The sequence below is a fragment of the Aethalodelphis obliquidens genome, unplaced genomic scaffold, assembly GCF_003676395.1.
Source record: "Aethalodelphis obliquidens isolate GAN/ISIS:26980383/991018 unplaced genomic scaffold, ASM367639v1 scaffold70, whole genome shotgun sequence".
Lineage (NCBI taxonomy): Eukaryota > Metazoa > Chordata > Mammalia > Artiodactyla > Delphinidae > Aethalodelphis > Aethalodelphis obliquidens.
In genome coordinates this window covers 5,312,724-5,337,612 of record NW_020838014.1, presented here as the reverse complement: position 1 = coordinate 5,337,612, position 24,889 = coordinate 5,312,724, and the positions used below count along the sequence as shown (strand labels likewise).

Below are 24,889 nucleotides of genomic sequence, written 5' to 3'. Positions count from 1 at the left end.
AGACTTGATCAATGAAGGATTCCTAGAGAAGCTGACGTCTGAAAAGTGAGCTTTGACCAATGGGTAGGAATTAACTAGGCAAGGAGAATGAGCAGGGTGTCCTAAGCAGAGCAAGTAGCTTGTACAATCATGAAAGAGGCAGAAGCTCAGGGTGCATACTGAGGTCAGGGTGGGGCAGTGCAAGAAATGAACTTGGCTGGGCTGGCAGAGGTAGAGTCAAGCCCCTACTAGAAGATAATCTGCATGACAGCAGGGATTTTTGCTTGTTCTACACAATGATAAATCCTGGCACAGAGTCCAAAGTCCCTCCCTTCACAGAATTGATTATTCTAGTGGAGAGCAAGCCACGAAGGCATTTGGGGAAAACATATTCCAGGTGCTTAAATGATATTTGATGAACAAATGAAGGTACTGAATAGCCACTGAAGATCATGATCAAAACGTAGTTTCAGAAAGATCTCTAACAGGATTATAGAGAATGGATTGGAAATAGGGACACATTCGTAATCCAAACAAAGTATGATAAGAATTTGAAGTAAAGCAGGAAGAGCAGGGAGGGAGCTGCTCCCTGCTGTGGGCTGGTGCTTTCACCTCCAATCCCACAACAACCAAGGGAGGATGAAACGTTTTTTTTGTTTGTTTTTTAAAGGGTGGAGGGGGGCTAAAGGGCCCTGGGAAATAACAACGTTTAAAAGCCACATTGAGGAAGAAGTACACCGCAGGGAGAAAGAAAATGAGTGATTAGAGGGGCAGGAAGAGGAGAGAAGATCAAGAAGAGTGTTATAGCAACCGAACAGGGGAAAGTTTCAAGAAGAAATTGTCAATGTCAAAAGCTATAGCAAATTCTATAGATAATAACTGAAAAGTATCCACTAGATACAGCAAGTGGGAAGTTATCAGAGACTTTGGCAACATCAATTTCAGGCAATGGTGAGAGGAAAAGCCAGACTGTACTCTGTTTAGGAGTAAAATGTGAGGAGAATTAGAGAAACAAGTGTAGACTATTCTTTTTAAGAGGCAGAGCAAAATCAGGAGCTCAAGACAGGTTGTAGGGTAGAAGAAGAGAGTGAAGCATGGGTATGAGCTGAAAGAAAATCCACCAGAAAGTATGATATCAATTACATGTGGAATCTGAAAAAGCCAAACTCATAGAAACAGACTAGAATGGTAGTTACTAGGGGTAGGTGGCAGGGGAAAATAGGAGATGGTGATCAAATGTACAAACTTCCAGTTATAAGAGGAATAAGTTCTGGGGATCTAATGTACAGCATGGTGATTACAGTTAACAATAGTGTGTTGTATACTTGAAAGTTGCTAAGAGAGTGGATCTCAAATGTTCTCACCACAAAAAGGAAATGGTAATTATGGGGTATGATGCAGGTGTTGGCTATGTTGGTAATCATTCTGTAATACATAAATGTATCAGATCAACAAGTTTGATTTGGTAAGTTTGAATGAATAAGTTTGATACAAACTTATACAATATTATATGTCAAATATACCTCAATGAAGCTAGAAAATTAAATTTAATTAAAAAAAGAAAGTATGAAGAGAGAGGAGGAGGAGGAGGCAGATGAGACTGGGCTTCAGAACACAGATCTTAGGAGAAATGACTGTCCTTGCTCTGAAATAAGGAAGGAGGAAGGATGGTGAGTTGACAGAAACAGCTATAATGTTGAAAGATAAGTCTGACATGGCTCTCTGGTTCACTTTCTATACATTCACTCCATGGCTGGTGGTGATGATCAGGCATACTGTCTAGTTTCCTGATGGGTCATCTTCCCTTCCTAGTCTTCTTGTCTTTCTTGGGCTATAGGAGTGGGCTGAAACTCCTTAGACACCTTGATGGACCTGGTCATTTACATCAGTCCTGTTCCTCTGATCCCATGACTCTGCACTTCCCTGTAACTATTTTCTGCCTGAGGTCCCCAGAAAGATGAAGCAGTATGTGAGCATGGAACAAAACACTAACTAATGCTGGGAAAGTAGAATCCTTAAATAATCCTCTCCCTTAATCTCACCCCATATCACTTATGGTCTGCATTATCCACAGAACTCTTGGTTGCAGGTCATCCCATTTGTTCTACTTTTTTTTTTTTTTTAATTAATTTATTTACGGCTGTGTTGGGTCTTCGTTTCTGTGCGAGGGCTTTCTCTAGTCGTGGCAAGTGGGAGCCATTCTTCATCGCCGTGCGCAGGCCTCTCACTATCGCTGCCTCTCTTGTTCTCTGTGGAGCACAGGCTCCAGACGCGCAGGCTCAGTAATTGCGGCTCACGGGCCCAGCTGCTCCGCGGCATGTGGGATCTTCCCAGACCAGGGCTCGAACCCGTGTCCCCTGCATTGGCAGGCAGATTCTCAACCACTGCACCACGAGGGAAGCCCTGTTCTACTTTGAGATCATTTATTTGCCTCATCACTAATAAGTCTATTAGATGTCTACTGTGTAGGCAAAGGATTGGTTGCCAAGGGTTTTTCATCTTAATAAACAAAGAATGTATGTGTGTATGTGTATATATATTATACATATATACATATATCAATACATGCATAATAAATAAAAACACTTAATACCAGAATGTAGCAGTGAAAAGTATAGGCAGAAGAGCTATTGGAGTCAAATCTGGAGCTCTGAAATAACAGGGAAAGTTTCACAGAAGTAGTGTGAAGCAGCATAACATAGAAGGAAGGGTATGTTTCAGAAATTGGTTGCATTTCTTTACACTAACAATGAAATATCAGAAAGGGAATGTAGAAAAACAATACCTTTTAAAATGGCACCAAAAAAAAAATTTAAATACTTAGGAATAAACCTGACCAAGGAAGTGAAAGACTTATATGCTGAGAACCATAAAATACTAATACAGGAAACTGAAAGATGATTCAAAGAAATGGAAAGATATCCCATGCTCTTGGATGGGAAGAATTAATATTGTTAAAACGGCCATACTAGCCAAAGCAGTCTACAGATTTAATGCAATCCCTATCAAATTACCCAGGACATTTTTCACAGAACTAGAATAATCCTAAAATTTATGTGGAACCACAAAAGACCCAGAATTGCCAAAGCAATCCTAAGGAAAAAGAACAAAGCTGGAGGCATAACCCTCCCAGACTTCAGGCCATACTACAAAGCTACAATAATCAAAACAGCATGGTACTGGCACAAAAACAGACATATGGATCAATGGAACAGAATAGAGAGCTCAGAAATAAACCCACACAACTACAGTCAATTAATCTTCAACAAAGGAGGTAAGAATACACAATGGAAAAAAGTCTCTTCAGCAAGTGGTGTTGGGAAAGTTGGACAGCCGCATGAAAATCAATGAAGTTAGAACATACTCACACCATATACAAAAATAAACTCAAAATGGCTTAAAGACTTAAAAATAAGATATGAAACCTTAAAACTCCTAGAAGAGATCATAGGCAAAAATCATACCAACGTTTTCTTAGGTCAGTCTCCCAAGACAATAGAAATAAAAACAAAAATAAACAAATGAGACCTAGTCAAACTTATAAGCTTCTGCACAGCAAAGGAAACCATCAACAAAATGAAAAGACAACCTACGGAATGGGAGAAAATATTTGCAAATGATGCAACAGACAAGAGATTTCCAAATCTCTGTAATTTCTGAAGTATACAAACAGCTCATACAACTCAACAACAAAAAAAACCAAACAACCCAAACAAAAGATGGGCAGAAGACCTAAATAAACATTTCTCCAAAGAAGAAATACAAATGGCCAATAGGCACATGAAAAGATATTCAACACTGCTAATTATTAGAGAAATGCAAATCAAAACTACAATGAGGTACCACCTCACACTGGTCAGAATGGCCACTGTTAAAAAGTCTACAAATAACAAATATTGAAGAGGGTGTGGAGAAAAGAGAACGCTCTTATACTGTTGGTGGAAATGTAAGTTGGTGCAGCCATTATAGAAAAACAGAATGGAGGTTCCTCAAAAAACTAAAAATAGAATTACCATATGATCCAGTAATCCAACTCCTGGGCATATATCCAGACAAAACTATAATGCAAAAAGATACACGCACCCCTATGTTCACAGCTGTACTATTCACAATAACCAAGCATGGAAACAACCTAAATGTCCACTGACAGATGAATGGATAAAGAAGATGCAGTACATATATATAATACAATGGAATACTACTCAGCCATAAAAAAGAAGGAAATAATGCCATTTGCAGCAACATGGATGGAACTAGAGATTATCATACTAAGTGAAGTAAGTCAGAGAGAGAAAGACAAATACCATATGATATCACTTATATGTGTAATCTAAAATATGACACAAATGAAACCTATCTACGAAACACAAACAGACTCACAGACATAAAGAACAGACTTGTGGTTGCCAAGGGGGAGGATAGGTTGGGGAGGGATGGGGAGGGATGGAGTGGGAGGCTGAGGTTAGCAGATGTAAGCTATTATATATAGAATGGATAAACAACAAGGTCCTACTGTATAACACAGGGAACTATATTCAATATCCTGTGATAAACCATAATGGAAAAGAATGTATATACATGTATAACTGAATCACTTTGCTCTACAGCAGAAGTTAACACAACGTTGTAAAACAACTATACTTCAATAAAAAAAAAAAGAAAAAGTCAATTAAAAAAAAGAAGTGGGAGGAATTGAGAGATTGGGATTGACATACACTAATGATACTATGTATAAAATAGATAACTAATGAGAACCTACTGTATAGCACACGGAACTCTACTCGATGCTCTGTGGTGACCTAAATGGGAAAGCCGAAAAAGAGGGGACATACGTATAAGTATAGCTGATTCACTTTGCTGTACAGTAGAAACTAACACAACACTGTAAAGCAACTATACTCCAATAAAAATTAATTTAAAAAAAAGAAAAAGAGAAGGTGTGTTTAAATAATAAAGGTGGAAGAATTCTGAAGACAAAATTGGATAAGGCCAAGAAGTGTTCTTGGCAATGTTTAGGTAAACGAAAAGGCAAGTGTTATGGATCTATTCAGGAATCCAGATTTTATCCTATGGGGATTGGGAGCTACTGAAGCTTTTAGAATGAAGACTGATTTATATCATATTTTTACAATTAATTTGGAAAAACTGTATAAATTCAACTGAGTAAAAATGGAGGGTAGGAATAATTCAGAGACTAGTCTAATACTTGAAGTAAGGGTGATAATGTCCTTATCATCAGAAAATTCTACACAGTAAGGTATTGGCAGTGGGGATGGAAAAGGTATCTGCCTGGATATGGAAAAAGAGAAAGGAGGCCAAGAGCACTATAAGGTTTCAAGCTGGAGGGAAGGGAGAAGGATGATATCCTTGAGAGAATAAAATAGGAAAATTCAAAGAGCACAGTTTGGTGAATAAAGAAGCTCAATGAAGTTTAAGCTATGCAGGGCTTAAGGTGATGGGGCCACATTTGAGCACAGGTTTATAACAGATGGCTGTGACCAAAGCTCAGGAGAGAGGTCAGTACTGAAAAGTGTGAATCTGAGGATCATCTGTATAAGAAGAAAAGGTAAAGTGGAGGAAGGGGAACTAGTGAGGAAGGAGAACGTGAGAAGCAGTCCAGGAGACAAGAAGGCCAGGAGAGTATTTCAGAAGGCAAGGGGGAAAGCAAGTTTTAAGGATGAAGAAGTACATAACAATGGTGAATACTAAAGAGACTGTAGTGAGAAAAGGCCAGTGACATGGTCACTTGTGATCCACAAGAGAAGTCTCAACAGGAAAGAGGAGTTAGTTTATTTGGGGGAGGAAAAAAATGGGTGGCGATGGTGATAATGAGAAGACCATGATGAAAGCAGAAAGTGAGATTACTCTTCTGAAATGTAGTGGTGAGAGTCACAAAGGTCAGTAAGTTGACAGGCAGCCTAGTCAAGGGAGGATTTGGTAGAAGAACACGCTAGTAAAGGACTGACTGAAAATGTAGGAATAGCAAGGTTTTGAGAAGGCAGGAAAGGTTGGAATCAAGAGCAAAAGTCCTGTGGGGTTAAACTTGGAAGAGAAGAAAAGCAGTCAGGAGAGGTCTAAAAGGAGGTGTGATGAATCACAGATTTTTTTAGTAAAAAGTGAGGGAAATGGAATATTACTCAGCCATAAAAAGAAACGAAATTGAGCTATTTGTAATGAGGTGGATAGATCTAGAGTCTGTCATACAGAGTGAAGTAAGTCAGAAAGAGAAAGACAAATACCGTATGCTAACACATATACATGGAATTTAAGGAAAAAAAATGTCATGAAGAACCTAGGGGTAAGATAGGAATAAAGACACAGACCTACTGGAGGATGGACTTGAGGATATGGGGAGGGGGAAGGGTGAGCTGTGACAAAGCGAGAGAGAGGCATGGACATATATACACTACCAAACGTAAGGTAGATAGCTGGTGGGAAGCAGCCACATAGCACAGGGAGATCAGCTCGGTGCTTTGTGACCGCCTGGAGGGGTGGGATAGGGAGGGTGGGAGGGAGATGCAAGAGGGAAGAGATATGGGAACATATGTATATGTACAACTGATTCACTTTGTTATAAAGCAGAAACTAACACACCATTGTAAAGCAATTATACCCCAATAAAGATGTTAAAAAAAAGTGAGGGAGTTGCTTTTCTTACTCAATTAAAGGCAGTTACCTGCTGAGTATATAAAGGATTCAATGCTTAAGAAGCTGGGAAAGGAAAGGGTAAGAGAGGTGGTTGGGCTAGAATCTTAAACGTGGCGTCATGAGACAGAGTTCAAGTCTGAGATGTGTTACCGTGGGCTGGCCACCAAACTTGAGACTTTTCTCAGAGAGTTGTTAAAAGATTAAGTAAGATAATAAACATGTAAATTATAAAGCACTTCTTAAACAAGAGAAGCTTGGAACATCTACCATGGGAAATATGATAGAGCATAAATAAGAGATGAAGCAAAGCATGACCAGGCATCAGGGAGGGTTGAGATGGAGTTCAGAGCAAGAATATATAGCAAACCCAAGTCTGCACAGTTTTTGTGACTCACCCCAGCATACTGGAGAGGAGAAAGCAGATTCTGAGCCAGTAGGTATGGAGAAGGACAAGAAACTGAAGAAATCTAGGTAAGGACTATTTTAAGACCTTTGTAGGCATGCAGTACTTTGGGAAATAACATGTAATTTACATATAAAAGTGGCATTTGACTCACTGACATGTTATATTTTGGATATGGCCAAACATTTCACTTTTTATTTTACAGTTTCTTTTCATATTTCAGAGTCAAGTTTTTGTTCGTTTGTTTCAGATTCCATATTTCTTAAAGCTTAGGCTGCAGGCTCTGTGTCTACAGCACGAAATGGATAATGAAGACATCAATGAGACAGTTGCCCATTGGGTCCAAATCAAGTAGGGAAAGCCATTAACAAAGCAAGCAGTGAGACAGATAATCAGACATCCTACACGGGCTTAAGATAAGGAGAACAAGTGGAGGGTAAGGAGCCAGAGTGTTACCGTTTCTGTAATTCTAGAGATACAGGTCCTAGATCCCAGGAGTAGCAAATCCCCCATAAGGCCAAATCAGGAGACTCCTCGTAAGGACACTATAAGAAGACAAAGAAACTGTGAAGGAAACAGTGCCTGGTGTGTTCATCTTCCCATTAGTTTGTGAGCCCACAAAGGCCTTATCCCTCTTTGACATCTTCCACTATCCCACTGGGACCGGTCACGGGCCGCCCCTGATTGATAAAAACAGCGGACAGGGCTTCCCTGGTGGCGTAGTGGTTGAGAGTCCGCCTGCCAATGCAGGGGACACGGGTTCGTGCCCCGGTCCGGGAGGATCCCACATGCCGCGGAGCGGCTGGGCCCGTGAGCCATGGCCGCTGAGCCTGCGCGTCCGGAGCCTGTGCTCCGCAACGGGAGAGGCCACGACAGTGATAGGCCCGCGTACCGCAAAAAAAAAAAAAAAAAAAAAAACAGCGGACAAACTTGCCCTGCTTCTCTTACACAAACTGTAGAATTCTGGACGAAAAACAACCCCTTAGTCATCTGCACCTCTGGCCCCGACGGACGAAACAACGGCTTCTCCAGCCCCAGGGAATCTGGAGTCGAGCTCCCGGGCGCTGGCCGAACGAAGGCAACGCTAGACCTGGGTCCAACGGGTCTCCCTGACGCGTCCTCAGAACCAGTCTGGCCCGGAAAATGCCAGGAGCCGGCAAGCCGCTTCTAGAAGCTCTGGTAACCAGCACGCTAGGCCTCGAGGACTCCTTAACTAAAAGAAGCTGGGAGGCCCAGAGGGGAACTCGCAGGCTCTCAGCCGCGCCGAGGAAAAAACGCCAGTCGCTGGGCCCGAGGCCTCGGGAACCAGGAAATCTCCTCCTGCTTCAACTCCCAGCAAGCCCTAGGGCAGAGCTCGGGACCACCTGACAGCACCACCCACCAATGAGAGGGCGCAGGCTGGGTTGGTGGGACCAATCCAAGGGCGCAAAGGAGGCCGTACCCGTGGCACATCAGCGCGGCTTTTTAAGTGGTACTCTAGCCTCTCTGGTCGCCACAGCCGTAGAGAGGGAGACAGTCGCCGTGAAATGGTGACACTGGCTATACTATGCCGCTCACTCCCAGCTTTACTCTTTTTCTCCTCCGAGCCCTAAGCCCTCAGGCCGCCCCGCCTCCCGCCCTTAGTTTGATCCCGCCCCTCCCCGGAGAGGACAGGCGAAGATGTGCAATTTCCAAAGCTTATTGGATGCAGATGGTGTTACTCTGGAGGGTGGCGGGGCCTGCAGCGGCAAGGGCCGCCCCTCTCGGACGGTGATTGGGCTCGCCTGAGTAGCCCCGGGCTGGGATTGGTGCGAGGAGGGGCCAGGGTCGTCGGGCAACTTGGACCTAAGGGTGGGGAGGCGGTGGCAACCGAGGAGCCGGTGGGGTCTCGTAGGTCCCTCGTCCGCCGCGTGCCTTCCGCAGAGGGCCCAGTCGAGGGAAGGAGTGGGAGGCGCCCCTACCTCATCACGCGGGGGCGGGCGTGGCACTTGTCGTGGGGCGGGCGCGGGACCAGTGGGGCGGGCGGTGGGAGGGGGCTGGTAGTGGAGGGTGATGGAGGTGCAGGGGTTCAGGAGTCGACAGAAGGCCTAGCTGGAGACCTAAATCTGTAAGCGCTTCCGGGGAGGAGGACTTGGGGAGACAGAGGAGGGCGTGGGCGTGTCTGGTATGGGATGCCTTGCAAAGGAGGGGGCCTTGCTGAGATCTGTGGGTGGTTCCTTTGAGGAATCCTTTTCTTCCTTTTTGCCCTTTGATTTGCCAAAGGGAGAGTCCCCGTGGTCTCTGTTCAAGTTTTGGAAACTTTCTCTTTGGGTGGGCCTAATCACATACTACTTCATTATAGAACTTCCCAGGGCCTTTTCTGATACTGAGCACAAACGTAGGGAATATGGCAGAAAAAAGGAAGCCGCTGCTGGGCTTCGTGAGCGAACTCCCCAGTGGGACCACACCTGGAAACTCAGGCAAGACTCGCTGCCCTTTGTGCATGGGGCTTTTCAAAGCCCCCAGGCTCTTGCCTTGTTTGCACACAGTTTGCACCACCTGTCTGGAGCAGCTGGAACCCTTCTCAGTAGTGGACATCCGAGGGGGAGACTCTGACACAAGCTCTGAGGGGTCAGTATTCCAGGAACTCAAGCCACGCACTCTGCAGCCGCAAATTGGCATCCTCTGTCCGGTATGTGATGCTCAGGTGGACCTGCCCATGGGTGGAGTGAAGGCTTTAACCATAGACCACCTGGCCATGAATGATGTGATGCTGGAGAGTCTGCGTGGGGAAGGCCAGGGCCTGGTGTGTGACCTGTGCAGCGACAGGGAAGTGGAGAAGAGGTGTCAGACCTGCAAAGCCAATCTCTGCCACTTCTGCTGCCAGGCTCATAGGTAAAGATGGGATACCCCACCTGGTGTGGCTTAAGAACGGAGTACAAAGAGGTGTCAAGACAGAGAAATAACCTTGGTGAGCAGATGGCAAGGAAAGCTTGAATTCCATGGAAGGTCAGAGAGCAATATACAGTGTGATTACAGATATTCCAGAACAGTAGTTAACTCCTGCAGCCTTTATATAATACCCATGATAATTATAGCATCGAAGGTTTGCAGAGTCCTTTTCAGTTTACAAAGCACATTTACACTTTCCTTGGATCATCAATCATTTGTATAGTGAATAATTGTACTGGGTGCTAGAGAAAGTGAATGAGTATAATGACAAAGCCCCTGCCCTCCATCTCATTGGATCCTTGCAACTCATAGAAAAGCAGGCAATGTTTTCATCCCTATTTATTATTTGAGGAAACTGAAGCTCAGTAGCATGTGATTTGCCAAGGTCCCATAGCTGGTAAGCAGTGTCTAACAGAACTGAATTTAAAATCCAGATCTTCTGACTGCCTTCTATGCTCTTGCTACTAATCTCTGCTGCCTTCCCAGTATAAGGTGCTGATTAGTGGGCACAACCTCAGCCTTTGCCTTGTACCCTAGTGTTACTCTGGAACTTGGTGAGGTGGGCTGGTAGGTGCGTATTGGGGTGCAGATTATGTCTTTAAGGGTGTGTGGTGAACAGTTTGTCACATAAATCACTTTGTCCCCTTCAGACCCCCTTCCCCCATTCCAGAACATCACAGTGTAAGATGGCCAAGGTTTTAGGATTAGCCTACTGTGGTTTTTAAGTTCTGCCTTCCATGTATTTTCTGGCCTCACCAACAGAACAAGTTAATAGTCTTCGGTCTTTCTATTTTTAACTTGTATTTGGACTACTTTGCTGCCAGCTAAACAGCTGGCCCTATTTTGTCTACAACCACTCTTCTGGTGCCGGCACAGGCATGTAACCTTGATGTTGCTATAATGCTAACGGGGAAAATCTGAACAGTAGCCATGGTTTCTAGGGATTTCCCTGAATCTCTAGAGGGCTACAGAAAAGGGGAATTAGAGGTTTGATTTTACTGACCACTGACCACTCTCTCTAATAATGTTGATGACTCTTGTTGAGGAAAATTCTAGCTTGCTGCTTTGGGTGATGTAGGCGCTAGTCAAAGGAAATGCTTTACCGGAGTGTTAGGTGGAAGCTGAGGGAGACTGTCGTGGCCAGCCGGCTGCTTTTTAATTGCCTGAGGCTCATTTTGTGCCATCTGGCACAGGTCTGGTCTCTTGCTGCTGGGTCTCCACTGTGCTCTCCCCTCTAGCTTGCTGCAGGAGTAGGCTGAGGGTCTTGCCTAAACTTGACAAATTAATTCTTCGGGGAAAGTTCCAGGATGTAGCCTTAGCATTGCAACCTCTGGCAAAGTCAGGTGCCCAGTCAGAGAGCCCTAGCCTACTGTCATTTAATCCTATACAACAGCCCTTTCAGGTAGGTATTCTCCCCGCGGTACGGAAGAGGAACTGGAATCCTAGAGGGTCATGTGGTTAGTAAGAGGTTAGAATGAGGAATCGAACCCAGATTTGCTGGACTTCAGAGCCCGTGCTCTTAAAACTGCCGGACTGTTTCCCAAGTAGAGTTGTCCCCTCATTTCCCGTCCCCGATTCTGTTTGCCCCTAGGCGGCAGAAGAAGACGACTTACCACACCATGGTGGACCTGAAAGACTTGAAAGGCTACAGCCAGATTGGGAAACCCATTCTGTGTCCCGCTCACCCTGCGGAGGAGCTGAGGCTGTTCTGTGAGCTCTGCGACCAGCCCGTGTGCCGGGAGTGCATGGTGGGGGGGCACCGGGAGCACCCCTGCGACCTCACCAGCAACGTTGTCCACAAGCACGGGGACTCCGTGCGGGAGCTCCTCAAAGGCACCCAGCCCCACGTGGAGGCCCTGGAGAAGGCGCTGGCACAGATCAAAGGGACCAACCGCGCCCTGCAGGAACGGGTGGAGGCCGTGGCCGCCGAGGTCCGCAGCTTCTCCGAGGGCTACATCAAGGCCATCGAGGAGCATCGGGACAAGCTGCTGAAGCAGCTGGAAGCCATCCGGATCCAGAAGGAGAACTCCCTGCAGCTGCAGAAGGCACAGCTGGAGCAGCTGCTGGCAGACATGCGGACCGGAGTGGAGTTCACCGAGCACTTGCTGACCAGTGGCTCCGACCTGGAGATCCTCATCACCAAAGGGGTGGTCCTGGAACGGCTCACAAAGTTGAACAAAGTGGCATACAGTGCCCGTCCTGGAGTGAACGAGAAGATCACCTTCTCTCCTAAGGAGAAAGCAGGCCTGTGCCGCGGCTATGAAGTTTATGGGGCCATCAATACCAAAGAGGTCGATCCAGCCAAATGTGTCCTTCAAGGGGAAGGTAGGAAGGCATTTCCCACTGGCATTGAGAGGACAGTGGACAGGACCTGGTGTTAAAGACATGTGGCTTTTTCAGCCATGGCCTTCATTTAGCTAGGGAGAGAGACATATGCATCCGATGGACGGTGACCCCACCTGTGTCCTTTTCTTTCTGATCTGTTCTGGTCAGGGTACAGTTAAGATCCCTACAGGGGTGAAGCTTGACCCTTTTCCAGTGGAGAAAAGTAGTAACTACCAAGGAACTCAAGGATCATGCTGTTTCTCTCAGATGACAGGACAGAGGCAGTGCCCATAGGAGATAACAGCATAGGCCTCAGGGCCGGGCAGAATCCTGCCTGTTCAGAGAGGATGGCTTGGACCAAGTTCTGAAGAGAGTTTCTGAGGAGTGAGGATGACAGGGTTATGGTTTGCTTTCTTCTATGCCCTTTTTGGTTCATGTAAGCCACGTGTTGGCATTTGAAGGAAACGGTAGGCATTTCAGTCAGCAGAGGGGAAAAACAATTTCTTTTGACCACATTGATCAAACATGTATTTCACAGATCAGTCCTCACAGGAAGACTCTACTGTAGAGTCATCCTAACTGGCACAGGAATTCTTACCTGTTCGGGGGTCACAGATCCCTTTGAGAATGATCTGTCCCCAAGAAACACCCATTAATTTGGGCATACAATTTCAGGAGATTCTTAGACCCTTCGTAAGGCCTCACAGTAGTTCACGAACCCCAGGTTAAGAAGCCTGTTTCATCTGACTTCCGGACCAGAGGCTGTAGCTATTGAATATGCCCCCAACACCATGGCACAGCTACCACGCTGTGGAGGACTTCACAGCATGAAGAGTCCCAGGTGGTCACCCTGTACCCACCGCCTCTTCCAGCAGGATCTGCAGCTCAGAGAGGGTAGTTTGGGGTTACCAGCCTCTCTCACGGTGTCCAGAGGTTTTTTTCTCTGAATACATACATCAAACCTGAGTATTTTCAAAGCTTCCTTAAGGCTGAAATTAAGGTCCAGGATCCTATATGATCCAAGAGCAGCTGCTGGCTGAGACAGAAGCAGGCTCACCGGGAGCGACTCCCAAGAGGTATGCCTGGGAGAACAGAAAGGGAGGAAACTGGAAACACAACCTTTTGTTCTAAAGAGAAAAGGCAAGATGGTGTCTGATCTGGGGATACAGTCACCGCAGTTGGCCTTTGAGGTGAGGATGGAGTGTTTATCTTCCGCAGATCTCCACAGAGCCCGCGAGAAACAGACAGTCTCTTTCACCGTCATTTGTAAGGATGCAGCAGGAGAGAGCATGGGCAGGGGAGGAGAGAACATTCAAGTCGCAGTAGTCCCTAAAGATAAGAAAGACAGGTTTGTATTATACACTCAGGCGTCACAGGTAATGAGCGGTGATGCGACTGGAAACCCGAGGTCCTTTGCAGTAGTGGGGCTGTAACTGCAGTAGTTCCAGCCTACCTCCCCATGATGCCATTGAAAAGTGCAATAGGACCAAGTGGACCAGATGTGTTTCCTTGTGTGGGTTTTAGGCCTGTATTCAATTCTCTCCCAAAGGTCTGATCTGCCCCTCAGACTGTCTTCATCCCAAGCTTCAAATAGACTGAAAAATATTCCATGTTAGACTGAATGGCGCCCTTCTCAAAATTCAGCCTCACTTTGCTACTAAACTGTTCTGGGAGCAAAGTTATACGTCACTGGAATTAGAGGAGGGAGGAGGGAGGACGAAGGGCAGGAGGGTACAACAGAAGCTGAGGGGAGAGAACACAGTGACGCTTTCAAGGAATTCGTCAGAACATCAGATTAAATCAGCATTTATGTTGCTTACCTTCTGTTGTAAAATTAATTTCCGAGACAAGTAGAAGACACATCCTGCTTGGGGGACATTTAAAATTAATACTGGATTTATGGTGTAGAGCAGGGGTCTGCAGCCCCCGTTAGGAACCGGGCCGCACAGCAGGAGGTGAGTGGCGGGTGAGCAAGTGAAGCTTCATCTGCTGCTCCCCATCGCTCGCATTACCGCCCGAACCATCCCCCCATCCGTGGAAAAATTGTCTTCCACGAAACCAGTCCCTGGTGCCAAAAAGGTTGGGGACCACTGGTGCAGAGTTTACATCCTAAAATAGTGGGCAACTGAAGCAGGCTTGTGAGAATGAGTGATATTTTTGAACTCTCACCTCCATCCAGTCCAGTCAAAACGATGGTCCACGATAACAAGGATGGGACATACTACGTTTCCTATACCCCCAAGGAACCTGGCATCTATACTGTGTTCGTCTGTGTCAAGGAACAACACGTGCAGGTGAGTGAGACTTTACCTGTGCTTCACTGACCTCCTTTCACCCTGGTCCCCCTGGGTTTTGTCATCTTAGGATGTGGAGACATTTCTCACAGGATCAGCTGTATAGAGGCCTTGAACAGGATTCTCTTCTTTCTTATTTCATCTCACTTTAGAAATGGCCCAGATTTTGCAGCTCTTATTCTTACGAGAGGATGCTGGTGACGATTAAGAACTCTCTATCCCTACTTTACCTCCTGGCAGTTGTGCTTGTATTTTATCATTCTCCCAGTTTGTTGGAATTCTTAATTTGGGAAAGATGCCTTGATCAGAGGGGCCAGCCTACCAGCGGACAAGCATACACACGTTCGAGCAATATAATCTAGCTCAGGATATTCCAGCTTTTTCAGACTATGACCAGACATGGGCTTACTGGAACACCATTGGGAGAGTTATGCCCTCTCTTCTTGACTGACCAGTCATCTCTCTGCCTAACCATCTGCCCAGATAATTCTCTACTCTGTTTATACGTATATGCTTGTCTGTTACCTCCACAGATACATGTAACACTTTCTGGTGTAGAGATTATGAATTTTTAAAAATTGGGTAATACTCAACACGTCCGGCAGAATCTCTGCTGACATTCGAGCTGTCAGAGGTTTCCCCCAACCAGAAATCAACACTGACAAGGACAATAAAACACCATAGAGCATCATGATGTGTTAGGCTTGTGGTCTGTGCCACAGGAAGACTCATATTCAATAGCCACTTGCTGCTTGCCTAATTACAGGATGTCAGACGGGTTAGGTGTTTTTTTAAAATTTATTATTTATTTGTAAATTTATTTATTTTATCTATTTATTTTGGCTGCATTGGGTCCTCATTGCTCTGCACGGTCTTTCTCTAGTTGTGGTGAGTGGGGGCTACTCCTCACTGTGGTACGCGGGCCTCTTATCGCAGTGGCTTCTCCCATTGCAGAGCACGGGCTCTAGGCACTCGGGCTTTGATAGCCGTGGCGCGCAGGCTCAGTAGTTGTGGCGCGCGGACTCAGTAGTTGCGGCACATGGGCCCAGCCGCTGCGCGGCATGTGAGATCCTCCCGGACCAGGGCTCAAACCCGTGTCCCCTACATTGGCAGGTAGACTCCCAACCACTGCGCCACCAGGGAAGCCTGGGTTAGGTGTTTTTACAAACATTATTTCACTTTTCCTCCAAATCACTGAGGCATAAGGATCATCATCCAACTGGACCGAAGAAACAAACTTGCCACAATACACAGTACCTGTGTGGAAAAATCATAATTTGAACCCATAGCTTTGAACTCCAGGTTGTTTTTAAAACAGATCATAAACTCTTTAAAGGAAGAGAGATTTAACATTTGAAAGGCTTCTAAGGTGCCAGCCTCTCTGCTTTGTGCTTTTGCAGAACGTGTAGTTCTCATGCAGGGATAGGCACATAACAACAGTTATTAAATATTTACTGTTTAACATAGGGTAGAAATTGCAGAATGGAAGTTATCCTTGAAGGAAAAGAGGCAGGAGAGTTTCTAATCTGAGATTTTTTTTTTTGCGGTATGCGGGCCTCTCACTGCCGTGGCCTCTCCTGTTGCGGAGCACAGGCTCTGGACGCGCAGGCCCAGCAGCCAGCCATGGCTCACAGGCCCAGCCGCTCCACGGCACGTGGGATCCTCCCGGACCGGGGCACAAACCCGCGTCCCCTGCATCAGCAGGCGGACTCCCAACCACTGTGCCACCAGGGAAGCCCAATCTGAGAATTATTAACCACAGGCTTTTAACCTTCCTCCCTTCCATCTATCTTCACCAACCCAAAGTAAAGGGGATGGGTAAACAGTTGTGTCCAGGATGGAGGGATGGAAGGAGAGGAGCTGGCTCAGTATGTGAGGGGAGGGGGTGTGTGGCCGAGAAACTGGAGAAAGGACCACAGATGTCCTCACCTTGTGGTTGTGTGCTCTATAGTTACCCAAGCTTGCTCAGGAATGGAGGAGATAGAGACCAAGGTCAGTGACGTGAAAGCACAGTTGGGTTTCCTAGTGCATCAGGTGGCATGCATGCTGGGAGAGCAGCACGGATTCCTTGACTCCCCCTCTCACTGCATTTGTATCTGGCCCCATCCAGCTCAGCGCCCAGCTGGCTGCTGTCCCCCAGTCGCTGTTTCCCTCCTGCTGTCCTCGTCCCTCCAGGGACAGGCCCTGCGACTTACACTCCGTTTAGTATGTGTGATGCTCGGCACACCCGTTGACTCACAAGGTGCTGTTCTTTGCTCTTGGTCTGAACATTGAAGGGCTCACCATTCGCTGTGACCGTGAGGAAACGGCACCGCTCACACCCAGGCGTGTTTCACTGCTGCACGTTCTGCTCCAGCGGAGGCCAGAAGACTGCTCGCTGCGCATGTGGAGGCACCATGCCGGGTAAGGAGAACCAGTCGCTCCTGAAAGCCCTCGCTCTCCCTCTGCTGCTGTCTCCCGGCGGCGGGATCAACTACCACAGCGACCAGCTTCGGGGTGTTCAGACTTAGGCTTTGTTTCTAGGAATGCAGTCTGTGCGTATAAATATATCACAGTTCTAAAAGTTTCATTTAAAGCTTCTTGTTCTGGAAACTGAAATAGCAAGCTGCAAAGTTCTGAGTTTTTTAGTTTTGATACAGTTCACTAATCCTAGGAGCCCTGTGCTTCTCCTAGAATGCTCGATTTCAGCCTGTACCCTTTCCAACAGCCTGAGCGGTGTCAAAGATGTAAACCCGCTCTGTTCCTTTTAAAACCTTAGAGAAATTCCAAACAAGGCAGGGATGGGAGAACAGATGAATAAATTAACTGAACCAGGTCTGGCTCTTTTCTTGGGGACAGGGTGGGTGGGCAAGAGGGTCAGCTCAGGCAAGAGATCTAATTATTTTCAGTATTCTGTGGTATCCTTACTCCAGTGGTGGGCCTTAAGATAGGCTCTTGTAAACTCTCATAAACACTTCAGGATCTATTTTGTTTATTTCCACCACTCTGCACTTCCCTTTCATCTAGATTATGTTACAGTTAAAATCCAAACCAGTTCTTCTCCTTGAGTTAGCAGTGTTAAAATAACACTCTTCTTAGAACTTCAGCTAACCTTAATTGATTTGCTGTCATCAGTCTTGTGAGTTCTCCTGACTACAGAGGCACCGAATAGCTTGTTCCTCTCTACGGGTTTTTATTAGACGTTTTCACGTCCATGAGTCTGAATGTCGCCAGGAGCATTAATTTCCGTGGTAACTGCTGGACTTTCCTCTAATGGTGGTTCTCCCCTCTCCTCTTTGAACCATGCAGGTGGGTACCTAGGCTGTGGCCACGGACACAAAGGCCACCCGGGGCGCCCCCACTGGTCGTGCTGTGGGAAGTTTACCGAGAAGTCAGAATGCGCATGGGCAGGTGGGCAGAGCGCAGCGAGGAGTGTACTGAGGACGGTGGCCCTCTGACGGCGGCCCTCTGACGGCTTCCTGGGTCTGTGGTCACGGCTTCAGATCACCAGAGAACCCCTGACCTTAATTCTGAAGAAACTGATGGAATTAAAAACAAAGTGCCTTATGTTATACCCTCGAGTCCAAGTACCTTTTTGTGAGTTACTCACTGATTGTACGTCCAGGTGGTCGAGCACCAGAGACCACGCTACGTTTCTCTTCTTCGTGGCCAAAGGTCTTTGGGGGAGGGGAGGCAGTCAGCTGTCTGGTTAAAGTTAATACCAGATGGTGCCCCTCATTAGTGTCCTTTTAAAACATATATACTGTAGTCCAGTAGGAGAGCGACTGTACAAAATGGCTAAAATAGATTCGAGAATCATACAGTGTCTATCTTAGTACATCTTCAAAAGCAGACAGATCTTTGAAACTAGCAGTTGTTAATCAAAGCTGGCTTTATAGGACGAGTATAATGTATGCATTACTGTTTTAAAACAGTGTCAGTGTGTGCATGTTTTTGTATGACTGAGCCCATTCATTGTAAGTCTAATAAACTTGTTAGAAAAACTGTACTCATGTAGACTAGCAATATAGTTTGTAGATGTGATCTCCGTTGTAAACAGAAAAATCTAATTGAATAAACTTTGTATCACCCCCTCAAAAAAAAAAAATGTCCTTTCTGTACCAAGGAGGCTCCTTTCTGTTTTGTACAGACATGGAGGTACCCATGCCATTGGAATTTAGCGCTCACGGGGGTAATTTATTTCCTCACTTTTTGATGTATAACTTTCTTATTTCTCCCTGAGCTACGTGTTAGATATTTCCCTCAGAGAATAAAAACCTCCTTTCCTCGTATCCACTTGTTGCTAGCACACTTTAAATGGATTATAATGTGATATTGCTGTTTAGGTGGAGGTCCGCCACTTCCCCTCTACACCACGTTCATCTCGTAACCCCAGAGCCTAGAAGATTACTGTGTGGTCAGGGGCAGACACGTAGTCAGTAAATAAAGGGGAATGCTGCTGAAATAGGACCTCATAAATTCCTTGCAGATGTACTCATGCCAGGCGATCCAGATACCTTCCTCGTCCTCACATCTCTCACCCTCTTTGTCTTTTAAAGAACCGTCTTCAGTTTTGTCTGTATACCTAGGAAGTTAACTAGAAGTTTTGACTCCTAGAGCATGCCTGCTTAACTGAAGAGGATTCTTGGGAGAGGAAGTACACAGCACTGGTGCCCCAGCCCTGCCGTGGTCTTCACTGTATATAGTTTGTGTGTTCTTCTGGGACACTTGATTTTTTATATAGCAAAAACTCAGCATGTATTAAATATAATTATTGAAATCTGCAATGTAAGATCCATTAAGAAGTAACTCATTGGAATGGTGAATTGGGTCAGGCAAAGGAAGTGAAATAATTAGACAAAACACACTGTCAGGTCATCCTGGAAACATTTCCTCCTTAAGGCTGATAGACGTGAGCTACATTGTAGCTGTAAATATGAAGATATTTACTTATATGTTCTGGAAAGATTCCCTTCAGCCCTCTCTCTGACCAAAATCTGATATTCCCAGAAGACCCTGATGGCCCTGTAACCCTCTGAAATTATTATTTGCTCTTCCTCACTCCTCATAATCACTGGGCCCAGAGGTCAGGTAGGAGTCCTTTAGCTCAGCACTGCTGCTTTAAGATCAGTGGTTATCAACTGATGTGAATTTGTCCCCCAAGGATGTTTAGTAAAGTCTCAGGCATTTTTCCTTGCCACAGCTGGGGGCAGTGCCACTAGCATCTCTTGGGTAGAAGTCAGAAATGCTGCTTATACTCAGTTCTGGCCAGCTTCCCACAATGAAGAATTATTCAGTGTGAAGCGTTAGTAGCGCTGCTGTCGAGAAATCCCGTTCTAGACCATTATTCCGCCTCCTTTAAAAAAGGCCAGCCTTGAAGCTCAGGCCTTTATGCAAGCTGTTACCCCCACGTGGTTCAGCCATCCACAGAGCCCCGAGTCATTCCCCCTTCTTCCTTGAAGATTTTAGCACCAAACTTGCTGCTACTCCAGTACTCCTCCTCATCAGTCTTAGAATAATTCAATAGCCACGAAGACATCTTAACTCCATGACTCTAAGGTTCTTTTTTCCCTCACGCAGCAGTCAGTCATACCCTAGACCTCGATTCCAGCTGATCCCTCTGCATAAGCTCAATTTCAAGCATCCTGCAACCATGACCTCCCATCTTTCCAGCTCACCCACCTGACTCTACTAATTCTTCTACCTCCCTAGAATCCCCAGTGCAGTGACCACCTTCCCACTCTTACCCTCCCCAGCCTCATGTCCTTTCCTTCATCCTCACTCACTTTAGACTGTACAGAGCATCATCACACCCTTGCACGTAGTCTCCCCGTCCTTTTTGCTTGGCAAAACCCCAGATTACATCCAGATCTCCATCTAACCCAACTGAATGATCCTGGAGCAGAACACGAATGTATGATGACTAGTCTCCCTTTAAATCTATGACCACTGATCTTGATGGGCTCTTAGCATTGCCCGGTAGTCTGACATGTCTCTAGTCCATTTATTCTCCACTCTTCTAGACAATTGTATTTCCTACTTTCTTCTCCTCAAATTGCAATTTGTACTGCACTTCCCCTCTCCACTTATGATCTTGCTTCCTATTTCACCAAGAAAACAGAAGAATTCAGAAGAGAATTTCCTGACCTTCCCACCATATCTACAAATCTACCTATATGCCTATCAAAAGCAAACTTTTATATGAGCTCTCATTCCATCTCTACAACCCAGGAACGTTGCTCCAGTAATTTCCCCCTCTACTGGATTGCTAATTTCAGAAAATAAACATGCTACAATATTCCCTATCTTAAAAAACAAATTTCCCTTGATTTTTATATGAGACTTCTAGGGCTGCCGTATAGAATACCACAGACTGGGTGGTTTGAACAACAGAAATTTCTTTTCTCACAGTTCTGGAGGCTGGAAGTCCAAGGTGCCAGCGGGGTTGGTTTCTCCTGAGGCCTCTCCCTGGCTTGCAGATGGCCACCTTCTCCTGTGTCATCACGTGGCCTTTTTTCTGCACATGCATCCCTGATGTCTCTCCCTCTTCTTATTGACACCAATCCTACTGAATTAGGGTTCACCCATATGATCTCATTTAACCTTAATTATCTCCTTAAAGGCCCTGTCTCCAAATACAGTCACAATGGGGGCTAGGACTTCAATCTATGAATTTGCAGGGAACACAGATCAGTCCATAAGAATTTTTTCATCCCCCTCTGACAGCTGCTCCGTTTTTCTGCTTCCCTTTAAAAAGACCTCAAAAAAAAAAAAAATTGTTTGCTATCTCTACTTCCCCTCCTTGAATTCTCTCTTGGATCTAACTCAGTCTTTAATCCTCACCACTCCACTGAAACAGCTCTTGTAAAGGTCACCTGTAATATCCATGTTATGGAATCCAATGGTCAGTTCTTGATCTTTATCCTCTTTGACCTATCAACAGCATTTAACACAGGTGATCACTTTCCCCTCCGAGAAAGATCTTCTTCACTTGGTTTATCTGGCATCACTCTTCTTCTTTTTAAAAAAATTTATTTATTTATCTATCTATCTATTTATTTATTATTTATTTATGGCTGCCTTGGGTCTTTGTTGCTGTGCACGGGCTTTCTCTAGTTGAGCTGAGCGGGTCTACTCTTTGTTGCAGTGCGCGGGCTTCTCATTGCGGTGGCTTCTCTTGTTGTGGTTGTGGAGCACAGGTTCTAGGCGCGTGGGCTTCAGTAGTTGTGGCACAAGGGCTCAGTAGTTGTGGCTCGCGGGATCTAGAGCACATGCTCAGTAGTTGTGGTGCACGGGCTTAGTTGCTCCGTGGAATGTGGGATCTTCCCAGACCAGGGATTGAACCCGTGTCCCCTGCACTGGCAGGCAGATTCTTATTCACTGCATCACCAGGGAAGTCCCGCATCACTCTTCTTAATCACTTATCTCATTGACTTCCTTTCTCTAGTTCCTCATCTCTCCAGTCTCTACACATTTAAGAGCTCCAAGGATTAGTTCCTGCATTTTTATCTTCCCCCCCACTTCCTAGGTGATTTCATCCTCTCATGAGTTTAAGTACCTTTTATATACTGATGACTCCTAGATTTATCTCCAGCTCCAAACTCCATATGGTTATATCCAAGAGCTTACTTAACATCTCCACTTGGATGGATCATAGGCACCTCATCTTTAAGATGTCCAAAACAGAACTCTCAATTTCCAATTCTCACTGCCCAACGGACCACCAGCACCAAAGTGTTTTTCCTGCAGTCTTCTCCATCTCTTTGAAAGGAATGTCCAAATCCACTCTTACAGGGGGTGGAGCCAGTCACCTTGGAAACATCCTTGACTCCCCTCTCAGGCATTACGTCCAATCCACTGGCAAATCCTATCTGCCATCCCTTCAAAATACATCTGCTGAGCACTGCTCTCTGCCTACACTGCTAACCACACCAGTCCGAGATACCATGATTTCTCACCTGGACTTTTGCAATGGCCTTCTAACTAGTCTCTCTGCTCTCACTCTCAACTGTCTACAGTCTATTCTCCACCCAACAGTCCTTTTAAAATACATCAGATCGTGTCACTCGTCTTGCTCGACAACCTCCAAAGGCCTCCCATCTTACTCAGAACAGCCTTTACATCAGCATGTAAGACCCTGCAGGACCTGGATCCTCGCTCTTCTCTCTTTCCTACCCATCCCCCCACCCCCATCACTCTATTCCAGCCAAACTGGACTGCTTGGGGCCCCTCAAACTCTGTCTTGAAGCCTTTACAATCACTGCCCCTCCACCTGGAATGCCCTTCTCACGGATACCTACATGATTCACTCTCTCATTTTCCTCAGGTTTCTGCTCCTTTGTCAAACGCCATCTTATTGGAGAGGTCCCTAACTACCCTGTATAAAATAGCAACTCCCCACCCCAAGACTCCGTATTATCCTTAGTCTGCTTCATCACCATCTAACATATATATATTCTATTTCTTTATTGTCTGTCCTCTTATCCTAGACCGTAAGGTCTATGAAGGCAGGGATTTGACATTTATTGACCACTATACTATCCCCATGGAAGACAGCTCCTGGCACATAGTAGAGGCTTAATCAATATTTTGTTGAATGAATAAAGATCTAATTGGTAGAATTTTTGGTTTGGATCTCCTTGGTATCTGTTTCTACAGGCCAGACTTCCCTTCCCTCAGACTGACATTTTCCCTTCAACCAAATACCACTTGGGAAAAAACCTCAGCCTTCTCTCAAAACTGTTGGATAAATTATATGCACCTTAGGATAAATTATATGCATAAATTATGCATAATTTGGATAAATTATATGCACCAGCCTTGAATTTTCCAATTACCTCAGACATCTAGGGAATTGCTTGCCATGAAGAAGCTTGTTGTTTTACATCATTTTGCCCCATGTGTCTTTTAATGAATCAGATTTCAGAACTGAGGATAAAAAGCTTATCATTTATTTCAGTTGGAAAAAGCGTTTGGTAATTGGATAACTCTACTGTAGCTGAAGTTCTATTGCAACAGAAACTATCTATAAGATACCTAGGTTCTGGCAAATGCCCTAGCCTTTAAGCAATATTAATGGTAACAGTTCCACTACAGATATTTAAAGTTTGTGCGGGGGGTGGGGTGGGGGGTGGGTGGAGTGGGGCTGTTATTTGATCTGTGCTACAGTGGAGTGTAAACCTAGCTGAAAGACTTGGCAAGGCAAGACTGATCTGCAGAGCCCCATATTCCAAGGTGAGGACAAAAAGAAGTCTTACGATTTAGGAACTGCCCCCAGCGTAACAAAGTGCTTCAGAAACCACCTCTGAGTTGTGAGCACTGAAGCATCAACAAGGTGCAGCAGCAGGACGTAAGCTATATCTCTGGTGTTACAGGGAGGAGAAAACGGGCCGCAAATTACAGCCTCCGTCCCCTGGGATGTTGTAACTGGATAAACACCTGGGCCATCCTGGATAACAAACATACACACATACCTGCCAGCCCACCCATTCTCTAATCTCTAAAATGCAGCAGTCACTCAGCTTTACTCCAGAGGATGTATACCTATGTGCTAGGCTTTTCTCAATTAAGAGGTGGTTGGGTGAAGTGAATGCTAATTAAAGGCAGAATATAGGAAGAGGTGTTTCACTCTTTGCCTTATTAGCTTCTACGTATTGATTTCAATTCCTTCAACACTTCCTCAGAGAAGTCCCCCTTAACTAGGTCAAATCCCTGTTCTAAGCCCTCCCAGCCACGCGGACTCCCCCGCCACTGTAGCACTCATCACAATGGCCACTTCGCAGCCACACGTGATGATCTGATTAATGCCTGTCTCCCCTTCTAGGCTGGAAGCCTCAGGAGGACAGGGACTGTTTGGGGTTTTGCTTATCCTTACATTTTCAGTGCCCAGGAGTGCCCTGGCATGTTTAATATATGTTTTTAAATTAATGTATGAATAATTAAGCAGCAAAAGTATTCTTCCCATCCTTCCTTTCATATGTAATCTCTTCCTACACTCAGATTTAGCTAAGCATTCTGGTAAAAAGGACTCAAGCTAGCGAAGATATCATCTTCCCTGTTCCCTGCTAAGGGTTAGGCCGTTCTTTCATTTCCATCCCCGTCCCCTGGCTACTCACTCCACTGGTACTTTGTACTATAACTGACGCTAATTTCATTTTTACCTATGAAAACATTTTAATCGAGGTCATATGCCTACAAATTCTAAATTCTTATTGTAATTCTCTTTGTGCTTGAAGGAATGCCTTTTAATTCTTTCTGGCTTTCTCTAGGGCTAGATGCTACATAGCAAATAGCAGTACCATATCCCACTCTGTAAACCCAAATTCTCTCAAGGCATTATGGTAGATATCAA

General features: G+C 45.4%; 2 protein-coding genes and 1 long non-coding RNA gene across 24 annotated transcripts in view; 1 reads left to right on the top strand and 2 right to left on the bottom strand.

Moving 5' to 3' along the window:
• The window catches only part of LOC113611807 (uncharacterized), a 35,891-nt gene extending 27,598 nt beyond the window's left edge, over positions 1–8,293 (bottom strand). For 6 of the 11 annotated variants that reach the window (XR_003429609.1, XR_003429610.1, XR_003429602.1 and 3 more), the window contains exon 1: positions 7,979–8,284. This is a non-coding gene — a long non-coding RNA (uncharacterized LOC113611807). Of the gene's footprint in view, positions 1–4,738; positions 4,779–7,486; positions 7,576–7,978 lie in introns of all 11 variants that reach the window. The other 5 variants (XR_003429605.1, XR_003429604.1, XR_003429603.1 and 2 more) reach the window with 5 other exon arrangements.
• Positions 8,294–8,787: 494 nt separating this feature from the next.
• Positions 8,788–18,117, top strand: TRIM45 (tripartite motif containing 45). Its single transcript, XM_027091192.1, has 6 exons — positions 8,788–9,883; positions 11,532–12,265; positions 13,484–13,613; positions 14,445–14,559; positions 16,836–16,962; positions 17,848–18,117. Exons 1-6 carry the CDS (start codon positions 9,396–9,398, stop codon positions 17,994–17,996), a joined length of 1,743 nt encoding a protein of 580 aa, XP_026946993.1. The 5' UTR covers positions 8,788–9,395; the 3' UTR covers positions 17,997–18,117.
• Positions 12,754–24,889, bottom strand: part of TTF2 (transcription termination factor 2) — a 56,705-nt gene continuing 44,569 nt past the window's right edge. For 5 of the 12 annotated variants that reach the window (XM_027091175.1, XM_027091178.1, XM_027091186.1 and 2 more), the window contains one exon: positions 17,054–18,243. The gene's annotated coding sequence lies outside the window, so the exon portion shown is untranslated. Of the gene's footprint in view, positions 13,595–16,842; positions 18,244–24,889 lie in introns of those variants that run through there. The other 7 variants (XM_027091180.1, XM_027091181.1, XM_027091183.1 and 4 more) reach the window with 3 other exon arrangements.